General features: G+C 38.5%; 1 protein-coding gene and 1 long non-coding RNA gene across 2 annotated transcripts; one reads left to right on the forward strand and one right to left on the reverse strand.

Moving 5' to 3' along the window:
- Window positions 1-805: 805 nt before the first annotated feature.
- LOC114154676 (uncharacterized) lies at window positions 806-3,744 on the forward strand. Its single transcript, XR_003597596.1, has 2 exons — window positions 806-968; window positions 1,130-3,744. It is a non-coding gene; the product is annotated as an uncharacterized LOC114154676 (long non-coding RNA).
- A 72-nt stretch (window positions 3,745-3,816) lies between these two features.
- Window positions 3,817-11,622, reverse strand: ankrd13a (ankyrin repeat domain 13A). Its single transcript, XM_028033992.1, has 15 exons — window positions 11,107-11,622; window positions 9,487-9,622; window positions 9,072-9,196; window positions 8,935-8,980; window positions 8,586-8,729; window positions 8,310-8,499; window positions 7,549-7,615; window positions 7,366-7,447; window positions 7,226-7,287; window positions 7,002-7,132; window positions 6,759-6,916; window positions 6,556-6,678; window positions 6,285-6,445; window positions 6,134-6,195; window positions 3,817-5,515 (listed from the first exon to the last, which is right to left on the reverse strand). Exons 1-15 carry the CDS (start codon window positions 11,212-11,214, stop codon window positions 5,317-5,319), a joined length of 1,794 nt encoding a protein of 597 aa, XP_027889793.1. The 5' UTR covers window positions 11,215-11,622; the 3' UTR covers window positions 3,817-5,316.
- Between the last annotated feature and the right edge of the window lie 1,017 nt (window positions 11,623-12,639).

The following is a 12,639-nucleotide window of genomic DNA, read 5'->3' on the forward strand; positions in this document are numbered from 1 at the left end:
CAAGAAAGTGTTAAACTGTAAGTAAAAGTAAACTAAACTAAAAGTAATTGATGGTAAATTCCAAGAAATTATCTTGTCAAAGCTGCTTTACATTACAGCATGTAGTTCCAGGATGCTACCAGATAAGCTTAGGGGAACCTCCAGTAGCATATCGGTTCCATATACTACTTGTTTCCGCAGGAACGTTCTTTAAAAGTGCTTGGTAAGTTCCAGAAAGTACAACATGTGTCTAGAAAGGCAACTTCTAAAATTTCTATGAAGGTTTTGCAGATTATAAAATGCCAGTGGCATATGAACAACCTATAAATTGCAAAATGGTTGTTTTTTTTCAAGATTTTGTGTTAACATTGTTCAAAACAGTTCAAATTACTTTAAAATGAAATAATATTTAGTCTGTAACTGTTTAGGTTGAAGCATAAAGAACATATTAATTGAAATTGAAAAGTGCAAAACTTCTAGTTACCAAAGAAAATAATTTTCTGGGGGCCTGAGTTACAAAAACATTTATACATTTCATTTTTTTATTCAGAATATATATATATATATATATATATATATATATATATATATATACAGTACAGACCAAAAGTTTGGACACAAATATGTGTCCAAACGTTTGATCTGTACTGTATATATGATGTATATTTTAAATCAAACTTTGGAATTGTTTTCATCATTTGATGATGTTGTAACAAGTCAATTGTGCAAAATAGTATCAAGTTTCTAAAATGGTGAGATAGTAAACCAAATCTTCCCAGTATAACAACCCAGTGGCTTTAGGACCCTGCAGTAGCGGAAGCAAAACGCCTCTCCTCATGATCATCATCCTCCACCTTCATCCATGAACAACATGATGCTGCATCTCATCCCACAGGCTGTAATATTATGTTATAGTGTGATAACTAGCGCTCAGGACGAATCCAACCTGACTGAGAGGCCTTATGTGGTCCTGCAGAAGCAGAATCTAGGTGAGTCCTGGTGTTTAACTGGAAACCAGTTTGTGAATTGTCACTGGAATTCTCCCATTCGGTTTGGTTTTTATGCTTTAGTCCTGTTGTCCTAATATTGAGCATTGCGCCATCCCATGGCGAGCTATGTTGTTGCTGATCTGTGTTTTGCTGCTTGACAGTGACATTGGGGAGTGTCCTCGCTGTTCTGCTGCTGCTGATGATCATCATGGCTGTCTGTGTCTACAAACCTCTGACTCGTCGCTGAAACTGGACACAAACATCAACTGTGAGGGTTATCTTCTGGTACAAGCTGCATTGCGAGTAGAGCCCAGCAGATGGCAGTACAGCCAGGCAGCTATCAGCAGCGACACCTTCTGTTAGACTTGGAAGCCTAAAATAAAATATGCTGCGACTGAACAGCTAAAAATGACACATTTATTTGCAGATTGTAGTAAAAGCGGAAAATATATGCACCTAACATCTGTATCCGCCAGTTTTAGCAATGGTTAAAGTGAAGCCGTCATCACTCCCTATCAAAACAGGCTCACATTCAAGGAAATTGCTGCCTCAAATATTCAGCTTGAAAAAAACATTTTTGCTTATTTTCAAAAAGTTCAAGCTGACAGATTGAACTACATCAAAGAAGACATAAGGATATCAAAGATTATCAAGCAAGGGTTTCCTCCTCAAAGGTACACCACAGGGTGGTGTTGCTACCAGTGTAGAGCTTGCTCAAAATTGGCAGCAGATGGGTGTGAGCATGTTTGCATGCACTGTGAGACAAAGACTGTTGGATAACGACCTTGTAACAAGTATGGCTGCAAAGAAGCTGCTTTGGTCCAAGGAAAACATCAAGGCAGACTGGGTTTCAACAGGAAGTACAAGGAATGGACTCCACAGGACTGGAACAAAACTATTTTCTCTCATGGATCCATCTTGTCTACGAAATCTGGAAAATCTTTAGTCCAGAGAAGAAAGCAGAAGTGGTGTCATGATCAGCATTATATTGTGTCAGCTGTGACAGATCATAATATTGTCCTCCTTCCAGCATTCCAAGCACATTTCGATGATAATCAGGATGTTTTCCAACATGACGGAGCACCGTGCCACAAGGCACAAATGATCATGAAGTGGCTCAGAAATTATGGTGTTGAATATTTGAACCTGTGGCCAGAAATATGTCAAGTTCTTACTCCTGTTAAGAAAATGCGTTAATTTTGCAAAAATAATAACTATGGACCTTTGTGAGATTCACCTATTGCAAAAAAAAAAAAAAAAACGTTCTATTTTACAGCAGATTGGCAGTGAAAAGCAACATGTGGGGGAGGGTCTATGCTATACTCCATGGAGCTTCAGGAAAAACTTACTCTGTTATTTTATTTCTCTGTTGCCTCATTAAAAGGTTTTGGGACTGTAGAAGTAATTGGGCAAAAACTTTTAGTGGTTTAGCCCTACCTTTATATAGGTGACATAATATGGGATTTTGTAATTGTTTTGCTCATAAAAGGCACTGAAATTTAAGAAATTAGATTAGATTCATATGTGATTATAGGACTAATAAGAAGAAAGGCCATGTTAACTATAACCAGAAATTATGGCCAATGAATTTTGATGACTGGCTTGATAAGCAGCTATGAATCCAATGATTTAATGATTTTAACTCATTTTCTGCTGTCCACAAAAGTTTTTTAATTTGTTTTATGATTAAAAGTGTGGAAACATGTGAATTTATTTATTTTAACCTTCTTAAAAATTCTGGCCAAGTAGAAAAAAATGTTTATTTCTCACTCTCATTAAGAAAAACAAAAAGATACATCTCTAAAATTCTGAGAAATAAAAAGATTTTACATAGCTTTAAAGTTGGATTATCCTCTTTATATTGGATTTGCCATGACACATCTGAGAATTTTTTTTTTTTTTTACAAATTACCAACCACAGTGATCAGTGCTTCTTTATGTGCTATGTTGAAATGTGTTTATTACTAATTCATTAAACTGTAAAAAATCTTTTCTGTTCAATCTTGTGAGACTGTGCACTAACAAAATAAATATTGCAGAAAAAGATATCTACAGTAAATTTTACGTGGCTTTTAACCATATGGAACTTGTTTTGTTTTTTAAAACACTATGACCACAAGCATTTGTGTCTTCTACTAGGGTTTTATGTGACACAAAGTAGTGTGTAAGAGTAATATGAAAGAGAAAATGATGGTGTTCTTAGCTATTTGTTTTATTAAATCAATAGCCTGTGGGCCGCAACTATTTTGGGATATCTGTGAATATAATTTTTTTGGACTGGACTTCAGGCTGTCATGATTGGATATGTATCGATCTAAATCATTCCATTTTACGTAGTTCTTGGTGTGTGTTTATGGTGAAAGATTAGCCTCCACCTCAAGACGACTGCCCCCTTTAACAGGCTTCCTTCTGGGATTGCCATTTATTTAGGTTTGAGAATGAGATTTAATCTGAGAATAAATAAAACACAGGTGGACTCTATTAACTGGGTCCATCAAATAATTTTTTAAAGTTAGAAAGCGTTCTTCACAGCTGATGAACCACTTTGTCTGTCACATCAAATCTGTAAAACTTTGAAGTCTGTAGTGGTGGAGACTACAAGTGAAAATGATTAAGAGAAAGCTACTGTAAGGATCTGCACTTCACACTGCTGACCAGGTTCAGGCTGAAGATATGAGACTTAAATAGACTTTTATTATACTGAGCCAGTTAAAAACTTAATTGAGAAAAGAATGAATAAGAGAAACAAAAAAATAAACCTTTTTTTCCCCTGAAATTATCAACATTGTCATGGATTGTTTTTAAGTTGCTAACTTAGGAAAGAAAAAAAAAACAAGTTTAGTCCTCATGGAAATAAAGTGCTTTTATTTTAGAACATTTTCAGACATTTTCAAAACTCACCTTTTTTTTTTTTTTTTTAGAAAACATCTTTGCTCACACATTGCATTGCAGAGATCTGCATCAATATTAGCTAGCCTTCACAAAGTTGACTTTTCACCAGTTTGGCAAATTGATCCATTACAGTTAGTTGAATCATAGCAACAAAGGGGACCTTTAAAAAAATGGTTGGCTGTCAGTGAAATCAACTTTAGTGGTTAATTCATGTTACTCTGCATCACTCTGGTACAAACCAAAAGCATTTTCATCTCATCACATTAAAAAAACACATCTTAAAAAAACATTAGAATTTTTTTTGTCTTAGTGGCACTCCATGAACTTTACTATACCTCGGCCCCTCAGGCATTTTCAGAGCAAAGTGATCCTTGGCACATGCTGAAGCTGCTACTCTTAATCATGCTGGAGTCTGTGACGCCTCCAGTTCATGGTTGGAGAAGGTAAATGCTGCTACATCGGTTACTGCAACGACTCACAGATAAGACCGGTCTCTGTTATTGCATTTCTGAAGGGAGTTGAAGCTGCGCTCAGTGACAGGTTACAAAAATAATTACTTTATTACCTCAAGCCAAGTCTAGGCCTGGCTGCAGTACAGATTTGTCACCATGCAGTTACTTTAAAAACATTTCCCATGGCAACATGCGTTTGTTCAACCACCTGCAGTCCTGTACATTCACAACATAGATCTAAATGCATTCAGAAATGGCTCCATGAATTTTCCATTTTTAGGTGTTAGCACAGAATGATATGCATGAGAAATACCGTTTGCATCAGAAACATTTACCAGGCTACAACAGCTCTGAATCTCATAAATAAATGTTGGAAGAAAAAAAAAAAATCTAGAAAGTTGGAACCCTGAGATTTTTCTTATTTGATGAGCCAAACATATTTTTGAGAAGCAACTCTGCAGGAAGACTTGCAATAATACTCAAGCTTGCTGCTTTACGTTTGCAGTGATCAAAATAATTTGATGTGCTAGGCTTTTAGAAGAAATCTGACTTTACATGTTAAGAAAAAACGAAACAAAACAAGGGCTGTGGTGGCATAAAGTGTGACATCTCAGCACAAAGAAACATTTGAAGCTAACTCAAGAACTTAACTGTAATTTAACCCCAATCCAAACAATAATGATTAACGAATGTGAATGCTGTTGTGAGTCTGAATAGTAAACAAAAATAACTAAAGGACTAAAGTACCTCAACAGTCTGAAGTAAGTAAGTAGTGACAAGATGTCCACTTGAAGGAATATAGGAAAGAAAAAGTTCTTCTTAAAAATATCTATTGAAAAATAATGGAGAGTTTTTATTGCTTGTATGGGTCCAAGTCTGTTACAGCAAAAATGAAAATCAGTGGTTGCATAGGTGGATTTAGAGAGGTTAGGAAGGAAACACTGAGGTGTGGTGGTTACTTCTGGTTCCAGGAACGTCGTTTTAAAATTCCCTCCTTCTCCTTTTCACTTCTCAGTGAGCGACAGCTGCAGTATCCGCTCTAGCTCCTCATCCTCCTGCTTCCTCTTCCTCTCAACCTCTTCTTGAGCTCGAGCTGAGAGCTCCATGGCCAGGTGGAGGTCCGAGTCGTGGCTGGAAGCGGAGGGAGAGCTCACGGGACTGACGCTGTTTCCAACTTCCACCAGCAACCCTTCAGGGATACTTCTGGAATAAGATTGAAAGAAAGAAGACAGATTCAACCCTGAGCTGTTGCCTTTACTAAGCAACAGAGAAGGTGGGTGGAGCAGCCAAAAGTTGTACTCAATGCAGTAGCACCACTGCATCGTATTTTTCTCATGTAAAAAGTGTCTTAGTTAGAGGGCTGCTAAAGTACTGAGTAACTGATCAGAACATTTGATTCATTAAGTTAAAGTGATGTCATCATCAGACAGACAAAAATGTTATACATACAGTATGTCCAGCACCTAGTATTTTAAAGACTAACATGACATAAATAAATAAAATATAAACAAATAGCATAATCACAAAATAAGATTCAGAAAGCACTTTTCTACATCATAAAAAATACAAAACTAATACTTGCAGTCAATATGCTTTGTTAGAACAGAACTACTCCGAAATGTTACATTTTTTTCCAAAATGTTACTCAAGTAAATTTTACTAGTAGTTATGAAGACATACAAGCGGTCACCTTGCAGTTATTAACTGCCCACTGAAGTGGGCTGATTTGAAATGTATGCCACACTTTTCAAATCTTTATTTGAAAAAACCGTAAGCATGCTTTTGCAAGGCAATGTATTTAGTGAAAAGGCCTGGACCTACCCATCGCTATGGCTGCCTGTCATTGCATGTGGAAATTCTCCATTAGCATCATCCCAGCTCACCTATAAAAACACACAAACAAGAGGGATATTTAGAAAGGAGCAACGTTAGAGAATAAGCAGTGGAAAATATGATGTGCTGCTGCTCTGACCTCGCCTGAGCCTCTTTGTGAGTCCAGGAGGCTCTGATGGATGGCATACTGCAGAAGTTCATCATCATTGTTGGACATGGGGGTGTGGCGGCTGCCCCCTCTGCGGTGATAATTCAGAGGTACTTCGAAAACCGAGGGACACACCTGAAATGGAGTTGTAGCTGTGGAAGGAGGGCAGAACCGAATGGAGAACAAGACGCTAAGGAGTTAGGAACATGGAGTCTTTTTGTTGTTTTTTTTAAGACAACAAATGTTGTGGCTGCGTTGCTACCTGTGGCTACTTCATCATTTTCTTCCAAAGATGTCGGAGTGGCTGCTGCTTCCTCTTCAGTGGGACATTTGTTTACATTACCAAATGTAATCCTGGCATTCAGCACATGAAACAGGGGAATCTCTGAGAAGATAAAAAAAAATCTTTAAAATGCTAATTTTATAAAAAGAAAAAAAAAGAAGAAAGGATGTATTGGTTTATACCTATTTTAACAGGAAATCCAGGGGGAAACTTCAGGGTTACAAAGTCTCTTAATCGTGCAAAATGGGAACTGGTTCGAGCCATGAGGTCGATGATGGGGGTCACCTGCTCCACCAGGGACAGAGGATGCTCCTCACTCATCCACAGTGTTCCTCTGAACCTAAGTGGATGAACATTACAGAAGACATTCATTAAACATGCACCCGGCCTGATGAAGACTGCACAATAAAAACAGAAATTCTTACTTTTGTGTACGAATCGTCAGTTCGATGGGACGACCAATGTCCCTGTTACCCAGGTCAAAGTCGGGATTAAAATATTCCTCTGGAGTGATCGCAGTGGGGTTTGTGGCTGTGGCATACTCCAGAGTTAAGTTCTGCAAATTGGAGTAACAAACTAAAATGAGCCATTAACTGAGAGGCGAAACAAATAATTTGATCTTTAATTGATACTGAAATGAGCATCTTACCCCCTGGGCACTTATGTGCTGCTCCACAGTCCCCAGCAAAGACTCCAAAACATTCCTTTCACCTATGAATAGAACGGTTACATGTGAATTTACAGGTCTGGAGAAACTAAACTCAAGTAAGAGAAATGTTCTCCGCCTACTTTTAATCCTGGTTTTCTCCTCATCTGTTAAATGCTCTGTCCTTGTCCTGATGACCACGTTTACATTGTTCACACTAAAAACCTGAAAGAAAATAAAGCACAAATCCAAATGACCGGCTGTACAGGTGCTAGTGGATAGGGAGTTTGTTTTTTGTAAATGTCAGCCATGTAACTTTCTCAAACCTTTGCTTCAAATCCATTGACTGCTTCGGTTTTGTCTGTTCTCCAACCTAAAATCCCAGATTTGCATCTGTTGGGAAAAAAAACAAAAAGTATTTGAGAAAACAAAGCAACATCATAGAGAATTTTTTTGCCATCTTCGAACAACTCTTTACAGTGCAGAGAAAATAATAAACTGTGATGGAGCAGCGCTTTCCAAAAGGATTTCTAATCCCTGGACATTTTTATTAAAAATAACAGTGTTTTCCAACTACTTTATCTATAGTCACAGCGACAATCAAATAGTTTAATTCAGACCTTATTCATATTGATAAAACAGCAAAGTCAAAGCTCAGACCCAAGTTGAATTGAGAAAACAAATTCAGAGATGCTCTCCACCCATTCTGGCTGAGCTTGAATAGTTTTCCACAGTTCAGGCAAAACCAATAAGACTGGAACTTTAATGCATTAATTTTGATCAATTAAATACATACATTTTTTTTACATAAGAATTTTAATGCAATTCATCTCTCTTGAATGGGTCTGGCAAAACTGAATTTAGCACCAATGATAAGAGGTAAATATATCCTCACATTCAAGTCGGTGTGTATACAGATATTAGAAATAAATTCTGCAGAGATTCTAGAAATTGTTACCATGAGATGAGTACTAATCTTGCTGAACACAGACCTAATTAGAGACAAACATTAGCTGACAGTAAAAGAGATTAAAGAGCATTGGAGCTATTTGTGTTGTGACTGATGGCAACCAGAAAGAAATCTCGCCTTTCAAAAGCAATATCCTTTGTGTCCAAGTAGGTGTTGACAATAGATGTCGTCAATCTTTTGGCGACTTCCTGTTCAGCTGGCTGCATCGACTCCAACGTGACGTCTTCCATTTCTTGGGATATGTTGAAGCGCTCAGTGTCGACGACGCCATCATCGTGGTTCACCTCCATTAACTCTGCATGGGAATCTGTGGGACATAAAAAAGAAAAATGTTTTTTATGCTTAAACACCTTAGAAAGCGTCTTTACATAGGAGTTTAAAACACACACACACCATCTCCTTTGAAGATGTAACTCCTTCGGCCTCTGATCCAGGTCATGTTGTCAAAGCCCAGAAGGGTGGCGTCAACTCGAAGGCTGGCACCGCTCTTCCAAATGCGACAAACGTCACTTGGACATATCCGGGACAGAAGAGGGACTGAAGCAACGACACGAACAGAGGAAAAAATGTGACGCTTAGCTAAACAGAAACAGCAGAGGCAGGTATGTTGTTTTGCCTGTACGACCTGATGAAACCTTTATGCAAAAAGCTCTGGATGCTTGAGCATTAGGGAAAAACATGCCTGTGCCTTTATAATTAACATAAAACACACACACACATGCACACAAAATTCCCCACTTACTCCAGCTGGTGAATTCCCATTTCATTTCCATGTAGAAGTCTGGAGACTGGTGGGGGAAAAAAAGCAAGGTCATTTTTTATTCTAAACGTTTCCAGATTTACAAATATTCTGTTGAAAAAAAAAATCTAAATAAAAACCTCCTTGATCTTCAACAGCAGCTCAGGCACTCCTCCCAGAGCAGTGGAGGCTTTGAGGTAGTCTCTACGCTGAAGCACTAACTGAACCATCTCTGGGTCTCCAGTGCTGACAGCTTCCTGCAGCACTGCACCAATACACAGAAGAGCATGGAAACCACAATGCCTGTTAAAGTATCAGCATCGGTCCCTCTGGTATTGCAATGATCCGTTTAAAAACCTCAGTAATGTTGGTGGTGAGTGTTTTACTGTAACTGAGGGAGTATGTTAAGCATCTACAAGAAAGTCCATTAGCAACAGATGAGGAGGGGATTTAGGAGATAAAATAACCATGAAACTGACATGAATATACCACATATAAGAGAAGATGAAGGACGGTGTTTTATAGCCCTACTTGGCTGATATGCAGCAGGCTAACCTGTCCAATGCTTGGCATTTTCTTTAGTCACTGAAGCACCGTGTCTCAGAAGAACTCTGACCAACTCCAGGTGTCCGAGGGACACGGCCAGGTGCAAAGGTGTTCGACCCCGGGGATCAACGGCCTCGATGTCATTCTGAGAAAAAACAAAACAAAAAAAACATACAATAAACATTACAAGTACAGAAATTACGTCATACAGCACAGGTAAACACTCGAAGAGGGTCACAACAACAGGTCACATTTACCTGAATGACATCCCTGTGCGGTTGTATATACTAATTTTGGCAGCGGTTGATAATTACGCAAACCTGCACCACCACACAAGCAACAGGTTTTATTAGTCACGCTGTAATTGACATGCAGTCATTGGTTGGAGGTGCCAAAGTCCCTCTGTAAAAAGTCTGTCTTAAATCAACTCAGAGGCACAGTAACTGAAGAAACATTTTTATTTGTAATCATTTCTTTTTTTATATCTAAAGTATTTTTGTCATCTTTATCCAATGTTATGTCTTGACATGTTTATTATACATTCGATATGTTGAGTGTAACAAATGTCTATGACTTCTGGATGAAACTTATTTTCTTTAATCATTAATTACAGACTGCAAACGATAGTTTCATGTCAATGGAGCTAGTGGTGAAATGTAGGTGGATGCAAAGTTCGGAAGGAAAATTTTAATCTGAATCTTGCTAAAGCTCGTCACGAGAGGGAAATATAAAATGCTAAAAAATTTATGGCAGGCAACTGCATTTAAACTTGATAAAACACACTGAACCAATATCATCAGATGACATAGACCCCCTAGAAACTTGGATTGTGTAGTTTTCCATTCTTCCACCAGATGTTGAGATCTTGATTTACAAATAAAATACAACATTTATTTTCATCTAAAAAGAAAACTTTGGTCCCCTGAGTACAGAACAGTCCAGTGTTTTTTATCTTCACCTCTGGTAATACGTCTCTAATATTGTGAAGTGCTTAGTACAAGAAATGCAATAGCTATAGTCCATGTCCTAGATACACTGGAGTCTGTTGGACTGACTGCAGATGCAGATGAAAAACTGAATGGTGAACATTCTCTCAAGACTTCAGTTATTAGTAGTTTATAGATTTAAGAAATGAGTTTTTCCCTTCCATATAACGTCCAAAAATATGCTTGGATGGAGGACTATTTGAGCCCAGCATTCTTAGCAATGACAGCTGGACTCTAAAGTCACCAGTTTTTCCCATGTTTTGCAGGTCATAACGTATCACTCTCATATTCAAAACAAACGTTAAACTGTTAGCCACAAACTTTTCCATTTCCAAATGAACAACAACACACCACTGTGCGTGTAACTAATCAATATACCATACGAGTTTCACTTTTGAATTCCAGAAATATATGAACTTTTCGATCCGTCTTGCAAATCAAAGACGCACCTGTTGTTCCTTCCTGTTTTTCTGAGCAAGTTAATGTTGTGAGTGAGCTGATCAGTCATCAGGTAACTTTCCTGTGTGACAGCACAGCATCTGTCAACACCCCCGGCCTACTTTCACAGGCTATAAACACAGCCAGCAACTAGCATCTGCTTTCATTTTGAGGCCTTATCAGCTAACTTGGTGCTTCTACAAACCTGTTGTAATCGTATTTGCTGTTCCAATTTCCTGTAGTCGTTCTCCCAAACTGTGGAATGAAGGGGAAACTTCCCTCGGATGTCTTCGCTAATGCTAGCCGTGGACATCTTCCTCTTTCTGGAGCCTTTCACTACTGACAGTCTCTGAGTATTTCATCTATGATCGAAGCGGCGGCGGGTACACGCTAATCACAGCGAAATGTGCGCCATAACTCCATCGCTGACAGCAGGAATGACACCCAGTCCAGTGACCAACTTCTGCCCGCGAGCCTTCCTCTAAATAAAACTTTTGAACAAGGAAGTGCCAGGAGCAGCACCTAGCAACAGCAGCAGGGGTGTCCTGCGCAGGAAAACACTCTCACTGCTCAATTATATCGACCGAAGCAAATGTCGTAGTAGCCGACTTTAAAATGGTAGCTCGTCTGTTTGTCTGGAGATTTGTTGCTGACACAGAAACGGATTTATCAGCCGCAAGCGTCGTCTTTACCGAAAATAATAGACAGTTCCAGGTTGGACTAAACCATTTTACGTGTCAGTAGCGGGGTGGAGGAGGGGGGGGAGCTAAATAAAGACTTCCGGAAGTTGATCCGTAAATAAACGGATTTTCCTTTAATTCACATTTAAATATTAGGTGACTGTTGCACATTGTCGTATCTTACAAATAAACGGTTGATGATGTTATCTGCTTGTGTTTAACTGTTATAAATATATTTCGTATTTCCCCCTCTGACGTTTAGGTGTTGTCAGAACCCTGACGGTTCAGGGGAGGGAGATTGGAAAAGTGAAACTGTGCAGTTGAGGTTTGGCTCTTTACAAGCAATAAGTTACTGTGCTTCAAAGCACCTTTATGATATTATTCCATGAACTTCCAGGCTCTATTTCCCGCCTTTCCCAGCATTGTTAATCTCATTTTCAAGGTAAAAATGCAGATACTGCTGGGCTCTAAGACGTCACATCTTCCACCAGGGATTTGTTGGAGCCACCTCTCCAGTATGGGCGTCACTATGCTAAGTTTTTCATTTATCTGACAGCACCCTGACTAAAACTGACCCTCCATGTTGTAGAAAGCAATTTGGACAGCAGAAAAGATTTACCTACTTCATATTACCTCAGCTACTCTGAATTTGAGATCTCTAGTTCAAAATTTGAAATACCCTGACTGGCCAGACCTTATTTAAATGCTTTCTTGGTATGATTATATATATTCTCTCCATCCAACAATTGCACAAACAAAGGGCAGCTAACATCTCTGCAGACCCCACACATCCTGGACACAAACTGTTTAGATTTTTATCTTCATTTTGATGCTACAGGCCACTATTTACAAAAAGATAAAGAATCTGCTGCCACAAAGACATCTTCTTCCCCCAGACTATCACTCTGATAAACACTGAACAGAATACTGAGATTAGTACCATGCATGTTTGCACCCATTCAACCTTTTTTTCCTCTGTGTAAAAACACAATTAAATACATATACAAAAAAGAAAAAGCTTTTTTCTTTTTTTTTTGCCTTTTTGAGATATTTGTATT

Source organism: Xiphophorus couchianus, chromosome 12, assembly GCF_001444195.1.
Source record: "Xiphophorus couchianus chromosome 12, X_couchianus-1.0, whole genome shotgun sequence".
NCBI classification, from domain to species: domain Eukaryota; kingdom Metazoa; phylum Chordata; class Actinopteri; order Cyprinodontiformes; family Poeciliidae; genus Xiphophorus; species Xiphophorus couchianus.